This window comes from Nycticebus coucang, chromosome 3 (assembly GCF_027406575.1).
Source record: "Nycticebus coucang isolate mNycCou1 chromosome 3, mNycCou1.pri, whole genome shotgun sequence".
Classification (NCBI taxonomy): Eukaryota; Metazoa; Chordata; class Mammalia; order Primates; family Lorisidae; genus Nycticebus; species Nycticebus coucang.
Window position 1 is genome coordinate 148,141,731 of NC_069782.1, and position 20,664 is coordinate 148,162,394.

At 49.0% G+C, this 20,664-nt stretch overlaps 1 protein-coding gene across 2 annotated transcripts in view; it reads right to left on the reverse strand.

The window, feature by feature from the left end:
- RGS10 (regulator of G protein signaling 10) overlaps positions 1 to 20,331 on the reverse strand; it is a 31,598-nt gene extending 11,267 nt beyond the window's left edge. Inside the window, exons 1-4 of one of the 2 annotated variants that reach the window (XM_053585621.1) lie at positions 14,965 to 15,224; positions 13,577 to 13,619; positions 9,215 to 9,345; positions 7,965 to 8,051 (exon numbers count right to left, since the gene is read on the reverse strand). In XM_053585621.1, the coding sequence (XP_053441596.1) occupies positions 7,965 to 8,051; positions 9,215 to 9,345; positions 13,577 to 13,619; positions 14,965 to 15,051 (348 nt within the window). In that variant the 5' untranslated portion in view covers positions 15,052 to 15,224. Of the gene's footprint in view, positions 1 to 7,964; positions 8,052 to 9,214; positions 9,346 to 13,576; positions 13,620 to 14,964; positions 15,225 to 20,179 lie in introns of those variants that run through there. The other variant, XM_053585622.1, reaches the window with a different exon arrangement.
- Positions 20,332 to 20,664: the final 333 nt, after the last annotated feature.

Here is a 20,664-nt window from a genome sequence, read left to right on the forward strand (position 1 = left end):
GGGTTGTGCAGCCTGTTGGTCTCCCCAGGGGGGGTGTTTTCACTTTCAGGGAATGAGACCCTGAGTGGAAGCGACAGTGATAGCCTCTGCTGCCTGAACTGAGGTCCCAAGTTTAGTCTTCATGGGAAGCGAGAGCCCTACGGAGGCAGTGGCCGCCCTTTTATCCTGAAGGCAGAGTAGAAAGATGGCGCCCAACTAACCGGGGTCCACCTAAAACCAGCCAAGGGCAGCTGAGGGCCACCTTTGATGGGAGGAGACAGATGTCACAGTGAGCACTTTGTCTTCAAGGCGTGCTTTGTGGAAGGGGCTGCAGAACCCTGCCCCCTCCTGAGCCCAGGCCTCCCGGACTTCCCCAGAGCTCTATTTTCTTTTAAAAGAGTCTTCATGTGCACGCACCTGGTTAGCAGCAGAGATGGGGGCCATTTCTCTAAATGTTACAGTCTAGAGCAGAGGTCCTCAAACAGCAGCCCGTGGGCCACATGAGGTGGTGTGATTGTATTTGTTCCCGTTTCGTTTTTTCACTTCAAAATAAGATATGTACAGTGTGCACAGGAATTTGTTTATAGTTTTTTTTTTTAAAACTATAGTCCAGCCTTCCAACGGTCTGAGGGACAGTGAGTTGGGCCCCTGTTTAAAAAGTTTGAGCACGCCTAGTCTACAGCATTAATTACCCTGCCCTGCAGAGCAAGACAGCTGCTGAATGCCTCTGAAATGCAGCTGCACAGCTGGGATGGGGGAAAACGCAGGGTCTGGGGGCCTAGAAAACTGTCCCCCTTGCCAAAGGGCCCACCTGGGGCTCCATGTGGGCAGAGAGCTTGGCTTAGGAAATCCCAGGCTCAGAAAACCTCCTGGCTTTGTAGAAGCCACCAAAAGGCTTCCATAACTGCTGCCTGGAAGCACAGAAAAGTAGCCCTTGTTTGGTTCTGGGAACCGATGACAAGAGACCCCAAGTGGCTGCAGCCCGGCCACCTCCTGCTCTCCCAGGCAAGCGGAACTTGCTAATAATCGCAGGAAGACTGCCCAAGTGGGACCAACACCCAAAGCCACGGTGGCCATTCCTTCTTGACCATCGGCCTGAGTGGTTGATGCCAGACTCAAAGACACAGACGCCCCTTGAGATAAATGTGACCATCCCAGGAGCCAGGGCACCATCAGTGAGACCCTGGTGGAGCCGCTCTCCGGAACCACTAGCCTCTCTAAGATCCACTAGCTCCACAAGGCTGTGAGACCCCCCAGCCCCCACCCACCTCTGTCAGGAACATATTTGGAAAACCACTTCCTGTTTGAAAGCTGCTGCATGAAAGTAGAATTTCAGCCGGTCAGATGAGCAAACTCCACGCAAGGCCCGGGGGGCAGAAATCACTCGAGGCCTCCCTGTCCATGAACCTTCACACACACACACGTGTAAACACAAGTGCACACATGTATACACACACACACACGTGCATAGTGATCAGGTGAGTCCAGGCTGTCGTGAGTGGTTCTGAAAGAAAGGAGTGTAATGGGTTTCTTGAGGTTTTGATGTGGGGGTGGAAGGATCTGGGGACAGGAAGCAGGTCCCAGGGGCTGCAGGGAGACGAGCCTCTGGGTGCTGCGGCCCTGCCCCCTCCTGCCAGAGTCTGAGCACAGTGCGGGCTGAGGTACCAGCTGCCCAGACACAAAGCATCAGGGGCGGCTGCAACAGAGCTTATCTCAGCCGGGCTGGGAAGCATGACTGAAAAGGGAACCCTGAGACTGCCGACCGCAGGCTGGTCACGGGAAGGCCTGGTGTCCAGGCCGAGAACACTTAACAAAAAACAAGAACCAGTCTCTTGAGCTATTTTGGTAGATTTTTCCAGAGCTTTGTTAACCCTATTCTGGCTACTGTGAAGACAGGAATGGAATAGCAACCCACTAGTAAAGTCAGTCCTGAGTGTGTGACCTGCACACTGCAGCCCACCTGCCAGCCCTGGCTGAGACTGGATGGCCACTCCCTCCCGTTGGAGACCAAGTGTGCCCAGCATCCATCCCTGCCCAGCAGGTGCTCAGATAAGTCCCCACCTGGGCCCGTCAACTCAGGCACACCCAGTGAGCTCCTCCCAGACACCCCATAGGTCTGGGCCTTTCTTTGAGGCCTGGCACCAACTCAGCAGTGAGGACACTCAGTCAGAAGCCAGCCCTGCTCCCACAGGCACACAATCAGCAGAAGCGAATCCACCTGCCTATCAGGCCCAGAAACACATCTGCGCAGATGAACAGCAAAGTCATGAGGCCCAGTGCTCAGAAGAGCCCCCCTTTGACGCCCTAATGGTCTCCCCACCTCCAATTCCCCACTGAGACACCTCAAAGGAAAAGCATGCACGTCTTTCTCTCCACCCAGCTCCCTCTGCACCTGTTCACTGCTCACTCCCACCTTCCTCCTGCTCCCGCTCCCTCACTGCCCTGCCCGTCCCCTCAGGGCCTCCCAAGACCTCCCTGTGTCTCTGTCTCCTTGACTGGCTGCTGTTCCTCTGTCCCCTTCATAAATTCTGGGGTTTCCCAGAGTTCTACCATTGGCTAGCAACTTTATACACTTTCCTAGGATTTCAGCCCTACCCCCTTCCTCTAGTTCCTGGCCCACAAAGCCAACTGATTTCTAGCAATGTGGGTATGGGATGCCCTACAGACACCCCCAGCTTAACTCAGAGGAACGCAGTGGTCCCTTCCTGGGAAGCTGAAAGCCACAATCTCCTATAATGCCTGCTCACCCGCCGTCTCACCTGCCACCGCAGGCTGTTCCTGTCCCCTCCCGCACCCATCTCTAATCAGCCCTGTCCTCTGCATCCCAGCCCTCTGCCCGAGGTAGACGACGTGAGACAGAACACCTGAGCAAATGAAAGGAGCAAACCACTACCTTTATCACTATCAGTTTCAGAAAAAGAATGAGGAGCAAAAAATATCAAATAAATGAATGATACTGAGTATTTCTAAGAACTGGCTCAGGAGATGTAAAGTAGAGGAGGAATAGCAGATAACTGAAGAGAACAAGGAGGACACGTCCAGGCACCTGCGGGGGTGGGAAGGAAGGCCAGCAGGAAGCGTGTCCACTTAGGGCAGGGAGCAGCAGAAGAAACACCAGACCCCCAGCTCCTCAACCCCTACCCTGACCCTGAGCCATCCTGCTGACCATGTGCTATCCCAGCCTTCCAAGAGGAGAGTGGAGTTGTCTTTCCTAAAGACATGGACTCGGGGAGGGCTCCAGAATAGAGGGACAAAGGCCCTCTTAATAAAGGGACCCAGTGAAATTCAAAGACCCTCTGAATAAAGGGACCCAGCAACCTTCTCCCTTCTCTGACGGGAGAGACGTTCGGTTTATGAACAGATCAGGCTTGCGACCTACCAGGGGAGACTAGAGGGCCCTTGTCTGGAGAAAACAAAAACCCAAAGCAGAAAAATTTCAGCAGAAGGATATGAAGACAAATTGAAATCTCTGAAAGCCAGAAAGATAAGAAAACAGGAAGGAAAAAAAGATAAAATTAAAGGCTCAGTCCAAGGCTAAGGGGCCATCACTGGAAAAGAGACCAGAGAAAAGAGAAGGAAAAAAGTTACTAAAATAATAACAGCAACAACTTAACAGCATTTCCCCAAACCATCAACTTCCAGATTCCAAGACCACACAGAATACCCACACAACGCATGAAGCCCCCCAAGCCCTGACTGTACGGTTTTAGAGTATTGATGAAGAAAAGACAATCTTATACTATTCCAGAGAGAAAAAAAGCAAAACTACAAAATTTACATATAAAATATGGATTTGTAATAGAAGTGGATGACTAGGAAACAAAGTCTTCTACATTCTGAAGGAGTCTCGCCCTAGAATTCTATGTCCCGTCAGGTTATCAATGAGGAAGGAAAAAAATTTTCTCTCTACAAGGTCTGCACAGGCCTCCCTGCCAGGTCCCCATTTTCAGGAAGCTGTTTCCGGCTATGTACCATAAAAACCAGGGAATGAATGACTCAGCACAGAAAAGGCTGGGAACCCAGGACGTGAAACTCCCCTTTCCTGCTGGTGCAAAGGAAGATGTAGGGGTGATTTCGTAGGAGGCAGGGTCAGAGAGGTTGTTTTAGAAGATGGATACATTGGCGGTGCCTGTAGTTCAATCAGTAGGGCACCAACCACATACACTGTGGCTGCCAGGTTCAAACCTGGCCCGGGCCAGCTAAAACAACAATGACAGCTGCAACAAAAAAAATAGCCAGGCATGTGGTGGGCGCCTGTAGTCCCAGCTACTCGGGAGGCTGAGACAAGAGAATCATTTAAGCCCAAGAGTTCGAGGTTGCTGTGAGCTGTGACACCACAGCACTCTACTAGGGCAACAGCCTGAGACTCTATCTCAAAAAAAAAAAGAAGATGGATACATTCATAGGGAAGAGGCACTTTATAGAAAAATGTTAAACCATAAAGGAATTGCAAAAGGAGAGAACGGCTTTGAAAGTTGACTGCTGAATGTGGACGCCTGGACGGTTCAACCACAGCAGGGACCCCAAAGCAGGGGTGGGATGTGTCATCTTCCCAATGTCCCAAGTCTCCAGCACCCCTGCCATAAAAGCAGAGTGTCAAGATTCTCACAAACTAAGGGACCACTTTTCCCACCTGCCAGGAAGCTAAGCACAGATGATGAGGATACCATGCTGTTTCAATATTTGGCCCTTCTGAGGACAAGAGCCCAGCAGAGTGGATGACATTCATCTCTCAAGTCCATTGCTAAGGCAGCGGCTACAGCACAAGGTGAGGATCCGGCCTGGGTGAGAAACCTTCACCCCACCAGAAGAGAGGAGGCGCTGGTGAGCCAGGCGTGGGTCTAGACAGTGGGAGAAAACAGAGGGGCCTCACCTCATGGGGCCCACAGACAGACAGAGAAAAAAAACAAACAGCAGGGGACAGATAAATGAAGTATACGAGATACTCCCAGTCGGTGAGAGCTAGATAATCCAAGTAAAGAATGAAAAACAAACCAACACAGGTTCTATTTTAAACAATGCAGGCAACAGGGAGGTGGCCTCAGTTGACAGCAGACAGAGATAAGCCCTCCCACAGCCTTGCTGCAGGAAGGGACGAGAGAAGTTGGACTGAAATTCAGTTCAGGGACTTCTCCCAGTGCCTGTGTCCTTCTCCCCTTTTGTAAGCTAGTAACTCGGAGAGTTCTCCCTGGCTTTACTTCCCTGGCAGCCGAACCCACCAGAAAATGCCCAGCCTGGAGTCAGAGACTTGAGTCTGAACACCGGCTCTGTCCGTAACCAGCCAGTGGCCTTGAGAAAGCTGCCACCTGTCAGGTCACACCCCTCCATCTGTGCACACGATGACCCAGACCGGGCCCAGCCAGAACCTTCTCAGGCACCGATGTGATCAGCTGACACATTCCAGGCTTGCAGACACAGACTTTCAAGAAGTCCTGTGCTGGGTGTCGGGGTCCGGGCAAGGCAGGTGGCTGCCTGATTCTGGAAGCTCCGAGACCAGGCAGGACAACCCTACACCAGACCTGCCCAACCTGAAAGGCTGGAGGTGGCATAGCTGAAGTTTTACCCCTCCCAACCACCAACACACACCCCTGAAGCCGAGCAGGGGCTTTCCTGACCCTCCCCAACTTGACGCCCAGGCTCCCAGGTGCGGCCGCCCGAGCCAGGAGCACAGCAAGGCAGCATCCCCTCAGAGACCATCTCCCCTCAGGTCCCCTCCCAGGCCCATCAGACCCCCTGCCCAGAAGCCCCACTCCCCACTCCAACCCCCAAATGAGTCTCAGCTGAAAAGTCACTTCCCCCGGGGGCCCTGCCCATCCGCCCACCGCCTCGCTCCAGCTCTGGCTGACCAACCCACACTCTCCATTTCTATGCTCACTCCTCACGCTTGCCAAGGCCAGTTCCCCTCACCTGGTTCGTCCCTGTGCCTTCTCTGCAAGGATTTGGGGAATTTAACTGAACTGAGGTGTGGGGCAGCGGGGTGTGCAGGGGGACAACAGCATGACCTCAGAGTGCCTGTTCAGGTCCCAGCTCTGTCTGCCTCATGTCCCACTCTGCACTGCAGGGCTGGGCCAGCTCCTCTAAAAAGCAGATGCACAGACATCCGCTCACTTGCCTGTCTCTGAGCCCCGAGTGTATGGTGAGACTGGCACATGGGCTGCTCAGTCCTGAACGATCACTGATGGTTGTCCTGGGCCCTGTCTGGGTGCTGGGGACAGAGGAGCACAGTAAGGCTCCTACCCTGAAAGACCTCAGCCCCAATCCTTGGGTTCCAAAGCAGGCCACCTGCTCTCTCACTGTCCCCTGGGGCCCCTCACAGTCCATGAGGCTCCAGCCAAGGTCATCCAGAGGGCAGAAGCAGCCAGAAAGCAACAGCCACAGGTGATGCCCAGCACGAGCTTTCTAGGCTGGCCTGGGAAATTCCAACCTTTGAATCCATCCTTAGCACCTCCAAAGAAGAAGGTGGCAGAGGGGCAGCCAAGCTGCTCCATCCTCGGGGACGTGTGCTGGGCCCAGAAGAGCCATTGAATAAACCCACGCTATGCATTTTCTAAGCTGGCGTCTGCAAACACTTAATGGCCATGGGCCCCTGGATTCCAGCTTTTGCAGACGGAGGCTCAAAACCTGGCAGCTCACAAGCCCCATCTGCCCATGGATATGTTTTGTTTGGCAGGCAAAGTTTTAAATTTTTTAAAAATTAGTTCCAACATTTAAAAATCAGATTATTTCACATAAGAATCCAAATGTCCAGATTCTCCAAATAAAACCAGGCAGCTTTGGACTGAAGATGAGAGAAGAGGCCTGTGAGGGAAAGCCCCTCAGGGTCCTGGGTAAGGGGCCCTAGGGTGGGGACACGAAAACCTAGGGGAGTCCCATTGTGAGCTGGTGGGGTCAGTCTGAAGCAGGGGAAGCTCAGCCAGCCACAGCCTCTGGAAGTCCCACTCCCCACCATTCCCTACAGCCTCACTCCCACAAAGTCTCACTCATTTATATTACATACTGGCCCCTGTAGGCATTTGGTTACTTAAAAATGCACAGGCACGGGCCTCATAAACCCACCCAGGGCACAGGCCTCCTTCCCTATAATATCATCCACCTCTCTGGCACCCAACCTTTGATGACATAAAACCAAGCTGACATCAGGAATGAAAATCCAACTGCCTCCTGGCCAGACAAGGTGCCTCATACCTGTAATCCCAGCACTCTGGGAGGCTAAAGAAGATCACTTGAACTCAGAAGTTTGAGACCAGACTAAGCAAGAGCAAAAACCTCATCTCTACTAAAAACAGAAAAATTAGCCAGGCATGGTGGTGCAAGCCTGTAGTCCCAGCTACTCAGGAGGCTGAGGCAGAAGGTTCGCTCAACCTCAGGAGTTTGAGGTTGCTGTGTGTGAGCTATGATGTACTGTACTCTAGCCCAGGCAACAAGAGCAAAACTCCGTCTCTAAATAAATAACTTATTAAAAAAAAGACAAGACGTGCTACCTCCTGGAAAGAGTACACATCTACCCAAGAGGACACTCAGGAACTTTCTTTGTAGGATGACTGCCAACTATGGGCTATAAAGATATACTGAGTAATTGACAATCTATGTGCTGCATGCTGTGCTTTTATCATTACAGATCTGCATGTTGTTTTACAACGTCCAAAAATGCTAACATGTCAAACTCTGGGGTAAACATCCTCATAAATTATTCACGAGGGAAAAAAGTCACACATAATGATGAGCTCTGAATACATAACCATTACTTTTATTTTAAATATCGGTCCATTGAACAGCTCCATTTAAAAATGGATTAACTCACTATATTTAAAATGATTAATATTTGATCAACATCAGATACCTAATCTGAAGCTTTCATCGTCCCTCAAATCTAATATAAATCAGCTTTCTTTGGGCAATTTCAACATCTATTGGAAAGGCAGTTGTGACTTTGTAAGGAAAGGAAAAAAATTATCAAAAAAGTGATTGTAGATTAGAAGAGATACCTGCTTTTTATCTTGAGTTTTCTTAAAATCTTCACATGCTAGCCAAAACAAAACGTTTTCTTCACTGAATTCCTTTTTTAAAAATTCCTATGGATAAAAAGAAAAGAAAATGATATAATATTCATTCTACTTAAAAAAACTGACATATTTTCCATCAAGGTCTGATCTGGCAAAATTCAATAAATGAGCATGGTTCAACTACCCTTTGAAAACTCCACCCTGAAAAACAAAGAGTATGTTTAATGTCAAAACTAGAATTTCATATGCATTTGACCTTAATGGCTTTGACATCGTAACGAAGAGTAAAAATGAAGCAGGAATCTACTCACATTTCTTAGCTGACAATAAATTACCAAAAAGTAAATTAAAGTGGAAGATTTATTAGTTCCTTCCAGAGAGTGTTTAAACAAAGTACATTCCTGTAAAATCAGGCCCATTTTTTTTAAACAAAAGAAAAGAAAACATTTTCAGCGTGTCTAAAAATGCCATGATGAAAATTATTTTAAGTTGGGTGTGTATTTTTTTTTTGGCAGAAGGTTGGGCAGTGAGCGACATGGCCAGCCATTCTGCTACCCAGAGACCTCCCTGAGATGTGGACACTGATGACAGTAGCCTGGTGTCCAGGAAGTAGTATTCCCAGTGCAGCCACCACCCCGCCCCCAGGGCACCCTAACAGGAAAAAGCTATTTCCAGGTAGCATCTGCACTTCCCCATCCATCAGACCCTCTCAAGGAGGTCCTTCACCAGGCTCATATTGCCAGCCTCAAGCTCTGCCAGTAACACACCCCGAGACTCCTCCAAGCACGAGAGAACAAACCTTCACATCAGAGAGATACAGTGCTGGGAATTCTTTGTACAGACTCTGCGAATAGGCACCATGTCTTTCTTCCCATCCCTTCCCAATCCCTCCCACCCAACTACATGAGAACTAGAAACAGCCTGTGCGTGTCCCCTGGTGCCTATCCAGGGCTCCCTGGGAGAATGGTGCCAAGCGTGGCCACGACACATGAGAAATTCTATTTTTTTTTTTTTTGGAGAGACAGAGGCTTACTCTATGGCCCTCAGGTAGAGTGCCGTGGCCTCACACAGCTCACAGCAACCTCCAACTCCTGGACTTAAGCGATTCTCTTGCCTCAGCCTCCCAAGTAGCTGGGCAGATGAGAAATTCTTACTCTCCAGTTGGGACAGACAGTACTAAAGACTGGCCTATTTCTCCCCCACAAACTCCATTAACAGTGAAAAGGGCAAACCCTAAATCTCTTCACGCCTTCAGGGTCTTCCAGCAGGTTTTCCAGGGAGGTTGCCCATTTGGCTGTGCTCTTGAGGCTCTGGCGGTTGCTGCTGCGGCTGCTGCTGGAACTACCATCACTGTCATGGGCGTCTGCAAAAACAAAGTTCACACTGTGTACAGGACCCAAAGATGCTGCTTTTAAAAAATCTGCATGCAGTGGTCACCACTGCCACCACCACCACCATCATGGCTAACCCACATTAAGCTACATGCCAGGCTCTATTCCAGGTGCTGAACACAACGGACTCGCTCTACTCACAAGAACCCCATAAAGCTGGCGCTACTATTCCCTCCATTTTATAGATGAGGATAACTGAGGCTCGGAGTGATGAAGGGACTTACCATTTCCTGCCACATCCTTCTCCCACACCTGTGTCCGCTGACCAACTAAAAGGCAGCCCTCCAGTCTCACTGGAGCCCTTCTCCCAGAGAACCTTCCCTCAAGAGCAGCTGCCTCCCCATCGCACTTTGTACACAGTCTCACAATCAGATTTTGCATAACACAATTTTAAATAAAGACAGGATTGCCTCAAGTGCCAACATGGCTCTATCACACTGTTACTTTTCTTTTATTTAAACTTTGGATATTTTGTTCATCGTGGGTATCATTGCATTTATTTTTGTCTTTTAGAACACTGCCATTACGTATCATTTATCTTAATGCCTGAGTTTTTTTTTTTTTTGTCACCCCATCCCCTTACATTTTGGTGTGTAGAGTGCATCTGCACATCTTCCATGGCACCCTGACTCAAGACACTTAAAAGCACCCTGGAGGGAACACAGCATCTTCAACTAACACGCTTGGCCACCTGCCTGAAGGAGGAAGTGACAAAACAAGAATGCCTCATTCAACAGAATTTAACTCTCTCCTGGAGTTAAGTAAAACCATGAAATGTCATTTCAGATTGGCTCAGGTTCAAAACCCAGTTTGGCCAATTAGAACTACAAGGCCTTGGGCAAAATTCTTACATATATTTTAAGATAATCCCCTCTCTCTCAGGTTATCCTAAGGATTCGAAAAAAGGAAGGCTATAAGGCCCCCTAGCAGCATCCTTGGGTCACAGGAGACCCTCAGCAAATGTTAGTTCCTTTCTCCCTTCTCTAAAATAACAATCTACGAATGAACTGTTTTTTAGTTAATACTTAATATTTTTCCTCTATTGACATTTTTTCCAAAGCTAGAGACATGTTTTTATTAAAAAAAAGTTTGAATGTAGGAGAAAAAATTAACTTTTAATTAATTATGAAATCAGCAAAACTAATCACCTTTAAAGGATTTATTTATTTATTTATTTATTTTGAGACAGAGTCTCACTTTGTTGCCCTCGGTAGAGTACTGTGACATCACAGCTCACAGCAACCTCCAGTTCCTGGGCTTAAGTGATTCTTTTGCCTCAGCCTCCCGAGTAGCTGGGATTACAGGTGCCTACCACAACACCTGGCTATTTTTTTGTTGTTGTTGCAGTTTGGCCGGGGCCAGGTTTGAACAGGCCACCCTCGGTATATGGGGCTGGCACTCTACTCACTGAGCCACAGGTGCTGCCCTTAAAGGATACATTTTTAAAAAATCTTATAAATACTAATTGCTGCAAATAGCTACAGGACCACACAACTAAAAATATTTTTGGAGAAAATTCCCATCATAACACACTGGACTTACTTAATAGTAAAAGCTTCTATGATCTCTGATGTCCTACAGGGTGTTAAGTGTCAAAATACACATTAATCTCTTAATCATCTGGGATTCTAAATCTCTACCTGGATTTTAGACATTTGCTGGATGACTTGGGCTAAAGCAGAACCCAGAAATCCAGCGGGGTCTGTGCTTCAATACTCAGTGGTGGCAGAATATGTTAGAAAATTATTTGAGACAAATTCATTCCCCTGAGAAGCAAACTCAAACAAATGGACCTAATGCTTTTCTAAAGCGACTCCCAGTTTGTGGACATTCAATCAGTTTCCTGCTCTCTTTGATAAGTGCTCAGATGGCAATCTGAACACCAAGCTTCTATCCAACAAAGCATAAATCCAATGAAAAGCTCACTATTACAAGAAACTTCTGCAGCAGAGCTCATTCTTCCAAGCATTTCATTAATTTACTCTTCCGCTCTTCACCGAGAGAATACAGTTTCACAGTTTACTCATTTCCCCAGCAGATCTTCTCTTAGGTAAATAAACCCAGAGACACAAGTTTGCTGTTCCAGGAACAATCTTAGGTGGCCCCAGGTGTCTCTTGCCACAGCAGAACAACTACTTTGGCCATAAGTTTTCAACATTGGTCTGAAAGAATTCCAAAACTCTTGACATTTTTTTCAATAACAAACCAAACCACGTTTGGGTTTTCACCACCACCCTGTCTTACGATTAAACACACGTGGTGGATTCCCAACTGGACCTCAGAGTGCCTGGGGAGCTGAGACAGTTGCCCCCGATTAGATAGTTGCTAACCTCCCTCTTTGGTTCGTACTCTAATCGTTTTTTGCATATTAGGTTTTTCTGTGTCAGCTTTCATCCAAACACAAAGTTTTACAACTTGAAACCCACTGTCCTGCCCCTTATTTTGTAGCCTGGGAAACAAAAGTCCAGAAGAGAAAATGACCTGTCCAAGGCGACGCGGATAAAGAACCACTGGACGGAAGCGGGATGGGGACCTACATGAAAGGGGACCTGTGTCTACCACCGAGTCTACAGAATCCCAGGGCTCCTCGGAACACAGCTGAAAAAACGATGGGTCCTTCTGTTCAGTTCTTTCCTGGGCTATCATGTCCCTTGCACCAAATGTCACGAAATACATTTATGGCAGTAGAGTGTGGAGTTTTCAGAGATGGCCCAGGAAGCACATCAAGATGAAGTTCCTCTCACTACCATGGTTATCCATTTTCTGGCTTTGGTGCCCTAGATAGAGAGACTTCCTGATTTTTTGCCCACCTTCTGCCTGCTGCATGCTCCTTCTGTCTGAGATACCCTCTCCCTATCTGCCATGTGTTTTGACTTTCCCCAGAAATACTGGCTTGAATTTTTCTAAGACATCCTGATTATCTTTCAAGTTTGATAACAAGCTTCTGACTTTTGCCTCCGTTTTTTAATCCTTCTTGATTAGTATCGGTATAGGCAGATCTTGATGGAGCAATGTTTGCAAACTCGATTCACTTAACGGCATCTCTCTTTTCCAAGTCATTATTCCCAGTTTCCACTGAGACTAAGCAGAGGTCCACTCCACTTGGCCTTGCCCTTGGGATTGCCCTTTAACTCAGGCATTTCTGCTCCTCCAGATCCCCAGCTCAGGAGACCCACTAAGTGAGGGATTTCTAAACCATCTAAGTTCACTTCAAATATCACAATGGGTCCAGTAATGTGCAAGGAAAATGCATAACCTTTCACAACAGCAGGTAGGTTTATTCTGAATTTAAGAATAAAGCAAAACCAAGATTTTCCAGCTGCTCAACTTCTGGCACCTGGATTCACAAATTTCTAATATTCTTCTGTCCTTCGAAGTTTCCATTTGGGATGGATTGTACAAGAAAGCATAGATGGGAAAAAATGGTAAACATGTTTTCTAAGTTGCTCTACAACCTCTCCAGTTAGTCAGGAGCTATTTGTGATAACATTTGTTTGTTTCAATTTTGTCATGCTTGGTTTATTTTTTCTTATTGTTTAATTCAACTGTAAAACATTTTTGCAGTGAATCAAATGTTTTTGTTTGTTTGTTTTTTAGACCCTGGGCCCTCTAAAGCATTTTAGATCTTCAATTTTTTTGCAAGAAAAATATTTATTTTTCAATACATGTATCTTCAAATAAACCTATCATTGGCTAATAATAAGAATTAACACTTGCAAATTATTTACAATGTGCTGACTACTGCTCCTATCTTTTCACGCGGGTTAAATCATTCAATGTGCACAATAACCCCTAGATATAGTTAATATTATCCCCACTTTACCGATGATAAAACTGAGACACAGTAACTTGCAAGGGCCACCAGCCATGGGGAACCATGGTCCAAACCCAGGCAGTCTGGCTCTAGTGCACACACCCTTTACCACGAGGCCTAGCTGCCACTTTTATTTTTGTTATCTGCCGATGATCACACTCAGAGGCCAGCAGGCAACAGCCTTGAAGAGACTGATAACAATCACACTATGGGGAAAAAAACTGAGAAAATTGGGTCAATTTTCTCAGGAAAAGTCTGATTCCAAGCAGGTAAAAGTCATCTCAGACCGCACCATGCACTTCCCCCAGCCCTTGCTCTCCCCCAGGCCAGGGCCACGGTGATGGGCAAGCTGAGGATGTCTCCTAAAGGGGTTGGGGGCCATTCCTTACGTTCCATGCTCAGGGGTCCACCTGAGAAGTTCCACTCCAATGCCTTCTCAGAGAAGGGGTGGAATTATCTGGCACACAAACACATTACATTTATGTTGTGCCACGTGGCTCTGGCGTTAGTAAAAGCCATTATTTCAAAGATGGGTGCAGCATTATGGTGCAGATGGCCAGGGCTGGTTGCCTGCAGCGCATTTTATGGTGCATTATTTATAGACGCTGTGATGTCATTCTAACAGAGACTTTCTCTAGACATTAATTCCTTGGAAACCCATACTCAAAAAGCACCTGCAACACTCATCAGAACTGAATGCCCACAGTAAGGGTTTCTGCTATTCATCTGCAGGAAGGTCTGTGTAATGATCCTGCACAGATAATATCCCCAAGTCAAATAATACCTTAGTAACATCTCAATATCCAGCTTCCTCAACACTGGAGTTAATTTATATCCTCAAAGCATTTGTCTTAGGTACCCGCAAAATCACAGCATATTTAAAAAAAATAAAAAAGGGGTGGCGCCTGTGGTTCAAGGAGTAGGGCGCCAGTCCCACATGCCGGAGGTGGCGGGTTCAAACTCAGCCCCGGCCAAAAAAAAAAACACAAAAAATTAAATAAATAAATAAAAAATAAAATAAAAAAGTAAACACTCAAGTTTAAGAAAAAGCAGAAACATTAATCCTAAATTCTAAACTGGTTTGGTACCCTGCACATACACACTCTCTATTCCTATAAAATACTCTATTTGACAATGAACTTTCAAAGAAAGTACATAACCCACAGAACTTATTTGAAGCATCTTATCACCTAGACCACATCAATTGTATTACATTAAATTAAAACAAACAAAAAAAAGTCATCCCAACCTAGAAAGTCAGTTTGTTACAACTGGTCATCCCTGTATGGCCGGGGAGAAAGTGGGTCATGGAAACACTGTATCTAAATATTACTTAAGTATTTATCAACCCCAATGTCTAGCTTCTGAGAATAACTACTACCCTGCAGGCGTGCAATTCCCCTGCTGGGGAGATTTGATGAAACTGCAGTTAGCAGAAAATAATGATAAAAGTGGAAAAGTTTTAAAATAATCATCATAACAGCCAGCATCCAAGATAGAAGCAGGAAAACAGGTTGCCGTGGTTGGCTCGGCTCAGGAAGGACATGGTGGCATTTTTGCACTAGAGCTTGGTCCTCTAAGAAAGTCAAGTACACATGGTGGTCCTTCCAAGGTCACCTGCACACCTCTGGTCTGCACCATGCACTTCCCCCAGCCCTTGCTCTCCCCCGGGCCAGGCCACAGTGATGGGCAAGCTGAGGATGTCTCCTAAAGGGGTTGGGGGCCATTCCTTACGTTCCATGCTCAGGGGTCCACCTGAGAAGTTCCACTCCAATACCTTCTCAGAGACGCTTTGCACGAGAAAGGCAGGGACTGCCAGGCTCCGGAGCACCCTTGGATCCGAAGGAAAAACAAGCCTCAACATCCTCTTTTGAGTGGACCAAACAACAGATGGCTACTTGTTTCCAGTTTCTACCACAGGGAAGGAAATAAGAACGCCGAACTGTTATTTGTAGCCTCCTCAGAATCTCTACTTTTTAGGCAGAGGCTCCAGTGTCCCTGTCCTGAGAATGAAGACTCTGTCACTGATTCTCTCCTCTTCCCAGAAGCCTGTACTGCCTCTGGGCCAGACATTTGTGTATAAATGTGCCTCACTCTTCACTTCAATATCCCTGCCCCCACCTCAAGGCAAAATAATTGACTTTTCTCCTCCAGTATGAGTCACATAGACCCTGTACTGCTTGAGAGAAAAGGCCGTGTCCTCTTCAGCGTCTGGCTCTCATGTATATATTTTATAATAAATATCTTCCAAGGAGTGAACAAAGTTAGGCACGAGGCTAAGGGACTGAGGGGGACGACAGCTGACACAAAATAGTTGACATTTACTGAGCACTTATTAGACCCCATCTAAACTTCATAACTATCCTTGGGGGTCAGTTCCATCACTGGCCCCTTTTCACAGATGAGGAAACTGAGGCACACAGAGGCTAAGTCACTTGCTACAAAGCAGCCAGGAAGGAAATGGATGAGCAGGTCGTCTGGCTGCCGAGCCCGGGACGGAACACATAGTGAAAGGTGAAAGAAATGAAAGGCGGGCCCTTTTTCTCATGGAACTTAAACTGAATGGAGAAGACAAGATCAGGAGTCCCCAGGTGGCCACCTGGACACAGTGCCACCAGCTGACGTGAAGTTTTCTTCACCAGCCTGGGAAGAAAGGAGAATAACGGTAAGAGAAGATTTGCCACTTGAGCTGTGTGGATAGAACAAGCATACTCTTGGGTTGCTGCCTTGGTTTTTGTTTTGAAATAGAATTGCCTTCATTCACATGGTCCAGGGAGAAACAAAATGGTTCCTTCCTGCTCGGAGAGGCTGTGCTCTCAGATGCAGAGGACTGGGGGACCTGGAGCAGCTGGCCTCCTGGAGGAGGGAGACCCAGGCACTGGGGCATGGTGGAGGACACCTGGGGAGAAGGGGGAGTATCTAGCCCCCCCTAAGGGCAGAGTGTGGAGCAGGGAAATGGGCCTAGGAGGGAGGGCAAGCTGATCAGGGGTTCCTGGGCACCAGGCAGGGGGCAGCAACGCTGACCCAAGGGTGCTTGGTAGGGCCTCTGACAGATGCCCCTGGCTTGGAAGGGAAATTTGTCCCTAGAAGGCTGCAAGGAACTGCTTCAATCCAGCAGATATCTCCTGACAGCTCTTATCAAGGGGCTGCCGCTGCTGCCTGCCCAGGCCCCTCTGCTCCCACCGCCACCCGTGGGCGGCTGCGGCAGGGAGCTATCTAGGGGAAGCAGAAGAAACTCATGAGAGTAAATTTAGTAAAAGTTAAAAGGCAAGTTCCCAGAGCCCAGTGTCAGGGGGCCCCAGGGCTTGCTGAGCCCAGAGAGGGAAGTGACTCAGTTCACCCAGGAAGCTTAGAAAATGGTCAAGCCAGGCAGGCATCTGTCTAGCTTTCCAAATTTTCTAACAACGAGGAAAGGAGACAGCAGACCAAATGCAGATCAGTGGAGGCAAATAAAGCCCCATGAGCCCCTCACACCCAGAGGGTCCCGCAGACTGGTGGGCTGACCACACCTGCCAGAGCACTGCCCCCGGGCCTGGCCCAGCCTCTGTGTCCCTGCAGGCCAGGCCCTGGCTTGCTGGAGGCCGGGACCAGGGATGTTATGCCGAGACAGTTTCCCCAGCTGCCAAGACTGCCCGTTGCTGGCTTGTTAAAACAAAGACATTAAATTGCTATGTAGACTGTCATCTTTAAATAAAACTTAAGCCCAGCAATAAATCTGAAACCATTCCCAAGGGTTTAATGGGATAATGTACCACAGGCACCAGTGGAAGGCCAAGGCCTCCTTGGCAGGGTGGGAATTCTCCTGATGGGTCACCCCTCGCTCTGGCTACGAGGATGGGTTAGGGGTGGGGTGGCTTTAGATTTGCTTTTCAGGTGGACACATCCCAGTTGTTGTCATCAACAATGCAAGTTGTGAGGGACAGGGTAAATGGACAGAACCCTTCAAGGGGGCCTCACGTCTCAGCAGCATTAGAATCACCTGGGTGCTCCCCACCCCAGGAGTGAATCAGTGGAGGTTGGGGGGGGTGAGGCCTGGGAAGCTGCATTTTAACAGTTCTTCGTTACCCCCACGTGATTGGTGGAATACACTTTGAGAAAACTTGGAAAGGAGAATAACAGAATGCCACTTTGAATCTTGGAAGGTGGGGGTGGGAACTCAAAGCCCTCAATAAGACTTTGCTGAAAAGTAGGAAAGAAAAAAGAAAGAAAGAAAAGTAGGCAAGGTCTAAAGTAGAAGGTGCTTAGGGAGGCAGGACTGCAGCCAGGCCCAAACCAGGAGTCTTGCAGGGACAGATCCAGGTTTTGTGGGGCCTGAAGCTTATACCATTTGGGAGCCTGTTTAAGAAAAATAATTCAAAATTATAAAATATATATATCAGTACAGAGTCCCCCCAAAGATTACTTGTCTGGCTTCCCAATACCTTAGCCTCTGGGCCCACATTCCCCCTTTCAACGCCTTTCCCCAATGCTGGGTGGTAATGACCAAGCAGGAAGAGGCTCATGTCCTTTCCCATTATAGGAGCAGAATTTCAACTTAAAGTCCCCAAGAAAATAGGGATCTTGGAGCCCAGGTATCCAATGCCAACCCATAATGTTTAGCAGCTGACCTTGCCACATTTCAGCTGACATAGCCACATTTCATTAAAGGTGGCTTAAAACTTACTGCCCTGAAACAGTTTGCTCCCTAAACCTGCCCTCAGTCTTTCTGGTGTGCAATTTGGCCATAGGCAAAAGCACCCAAATCCACACATTTTCCATGATTCAATGACTCTATTTGTGATTCTTTTTTTTGTAGAGACAGAGTCTCACTGTACCGCCCTCGGGTGGAGTGCCGGGGCATCACGCAGCTCACAGCAACCTCCAGCTCTTGGGCTTACGCGATTCTCTTGCCTCAGCCTCCCGAGCAGCTGGGACTACAGGCGCCCGCCACAACGCCCGGCTATTTTTTTTTTTTTTTTTTTTTTGTAGAGACAGAGTTTCACTTTATGGCCCTCGGTAGAGTGCCGTGGCCTCACACAGCTCACAGCAACCTCCAACTCCTGGGCCTAAGCAATTCTCTTCCCTCAGCCTCCCGAGTAGCTGGGACCACAGGCGCCCGCCACAACGGCCATCTATTTTTTGGTTGCAATTCAGCCGGGGCTGGGTTTGAACCCACCACCCTCGGTATATGGGGCTGGCGCCTTACCGATTGAGCCACAGGCGCCGCCCCTCTATTTGTGATTCTTAAACCCCAAAATGAGCCACAGCAATAAGTAATCTGTACAGAGGTATTCATAGCATCTCTACTTATAGGAAAAGGGAGAAAAGATAACAGCTAGGAAATAGTTCCCTTTTACTATGTGCCAGGCATTGTACAAGGAGCGTCATATGCTTTAGTATACTTAATCACACAACTCCATGAAAACTACTTTACAGACAGGGAAACTGAGGCAGAGGAGTGCTGGTATCTATCCAGGGTGGCAGGAGACAGTCTTGCGTTTTAGCATTTGCTAATTGCCATGGCATAAACAGCCCACCATAGAAAATCTCCAGCTATCTGTGGTGTAGCTACCAGTTCCCAAATTTCTTGAAGATTTAAAAGTGGCTCCTGTAAGAGCCTGAGCTAGTCCCAGCATAGCATTGCAAGGGAGACACAGAGAAGTTACTTGACTGAATGACAAAGCCAAGGTTAGAACCAAGAATTTAACTCAAGTCTAGGCTCTGACCACAGCTCCACAGGCCTGGGCCACAGATAGGGAAGAGCTGACATCAATACCCACCAGAGAGTCCTTAAACTCACACACAACACAGGAAGGTCTGACCGCTAACACTAATGGTGCACTTACAGCATGCTGGGCAACCGTGTAAGATCTGTGCAATAACCCTATGAAGAGCTGCATTACTAGGCTTGCCCTAAATATTAAATGGAGTGATTTGCATAATTTGATAGGTGGGGGACAGGCTCCAATTAAGTGCTTAAATAAACGGGTAGCTATTACTTTTCCCATTTTGCAGATATTCTGCACAGAGGCATAGAGGTTCCTCAGTTAGTAAGTGGTGGAAGTGAGATTCTGAGCCAGCCAATTTGGTTCCAGACTTTTAGTCACAATGTCCCTTAGAAACATGATGTTAGGTGAGAAAAGAAAACGGACCTGCATTCTCGTCCAGCCTCTGAGTGGGCAGGACAGGAAGCAGACCTGAGCGTGAAAGATTTCTCCACCATCTAAGAGTGACTTGGGGGCAAGTTACCTAAAAGCTTCTGGCTTCAGTTTGTTCCTTGGTCTCCACCGAGTTGGCCTAACGGTGAAGAGAATTCACAGGACGCAGTGAGCTACCCGCTAAGCGCTGGATAGATCGTGGCTATTATTATGAAGAAGACAAGACAAGAGAATTGGAAAGAAGAGCAGGGTATCATCTTTACCGTGGGTTCTTTGTCATATAAAACTGCCTTAAACTGTGGCTCAGGCTGGTCCAGCGTGACAGCCAGAACTTCGCTGGCACGGGTTTACAGACGTGCCCATCTCCATCCTGGAGTTCGGCCACCTTCGCGGGCCCCACCTTTCTGCTCCGCGCTGCAAAACCGAAGGTCTCCGGTGTCCCAGGCCCGGCTGCCCAGCTGGGGGCTTGAGGTCCAGCCGCGCCTGCAACTGGCGCGCACGGGCACCGTTCCCACCCACGCCCGCCGCGCAGACACCACCTCCAGACCAGGGTGAAACCCGCCCGCCCTTCTGCTTTCGGAATCCAGATCCTAAGCTACCTCCAAACTTTGGGGATATGTTCGTCTCCCTTTTCTCCCAGATCATCACTAAAAAGAAAACTGTTGTTGTTCCCCTTTTCACCCAAACTTCCTCCCCGGGCGCCTCCCAGGGCTCTGCGCTCCCCTCGCGATTGGGACCGCGGGCGCCGGGCGCAGCGGGGAGAAGCGGCGCGCTCGGCCGGGTTCCTGTCGGGCTGCATCGCCAAGCCGCGCCCGAGCCCGGGAAGGAGGGAAGGATGCCCGGCGCCCGGCTTACCTGACGGCGGCCGCTTCCTGCTCAGTCGGCTCACGGCGCGGTTAAACATCGCCGCGGACGCCGGGGAGGAAGGAGCTGCAGCCGTGCGGCGCGGCGGAGAAGCCGGAGGAAGGCGAGGAGGAGGAGGGCGAGGGGAGGAGCCCGCGCGGCACCGCCCCGGCCCCCGCCTGCCGCCCTCCTCCCGGCGAGGCGCCGCGTGGCGCGCTCGGTGCGCCCGAACAGCCCGCGCCGGCAGGGCCCTAGGTGCCCGGACGGGGCGGGGCGTCCCCGGCCGCCCCCAGTTGCCCGGAGCGGGTCCCGCGCCCGCCGGGGACTTAGGCGCCCCTGCCGAGGCGGTCGGCGAGCCCAGGCCCCTGGCCGCGCAGCGGGGCTCGTGCGAGATGCCGCCCCGCCCGGCTGCCCACTCCCTGCAGCCCCGGGGAGAGGGCTCTGCGCGGGGCGCACCTCCGCGGGGCGGCTGGCGGGCTCCCCTCCGGGATCACAGG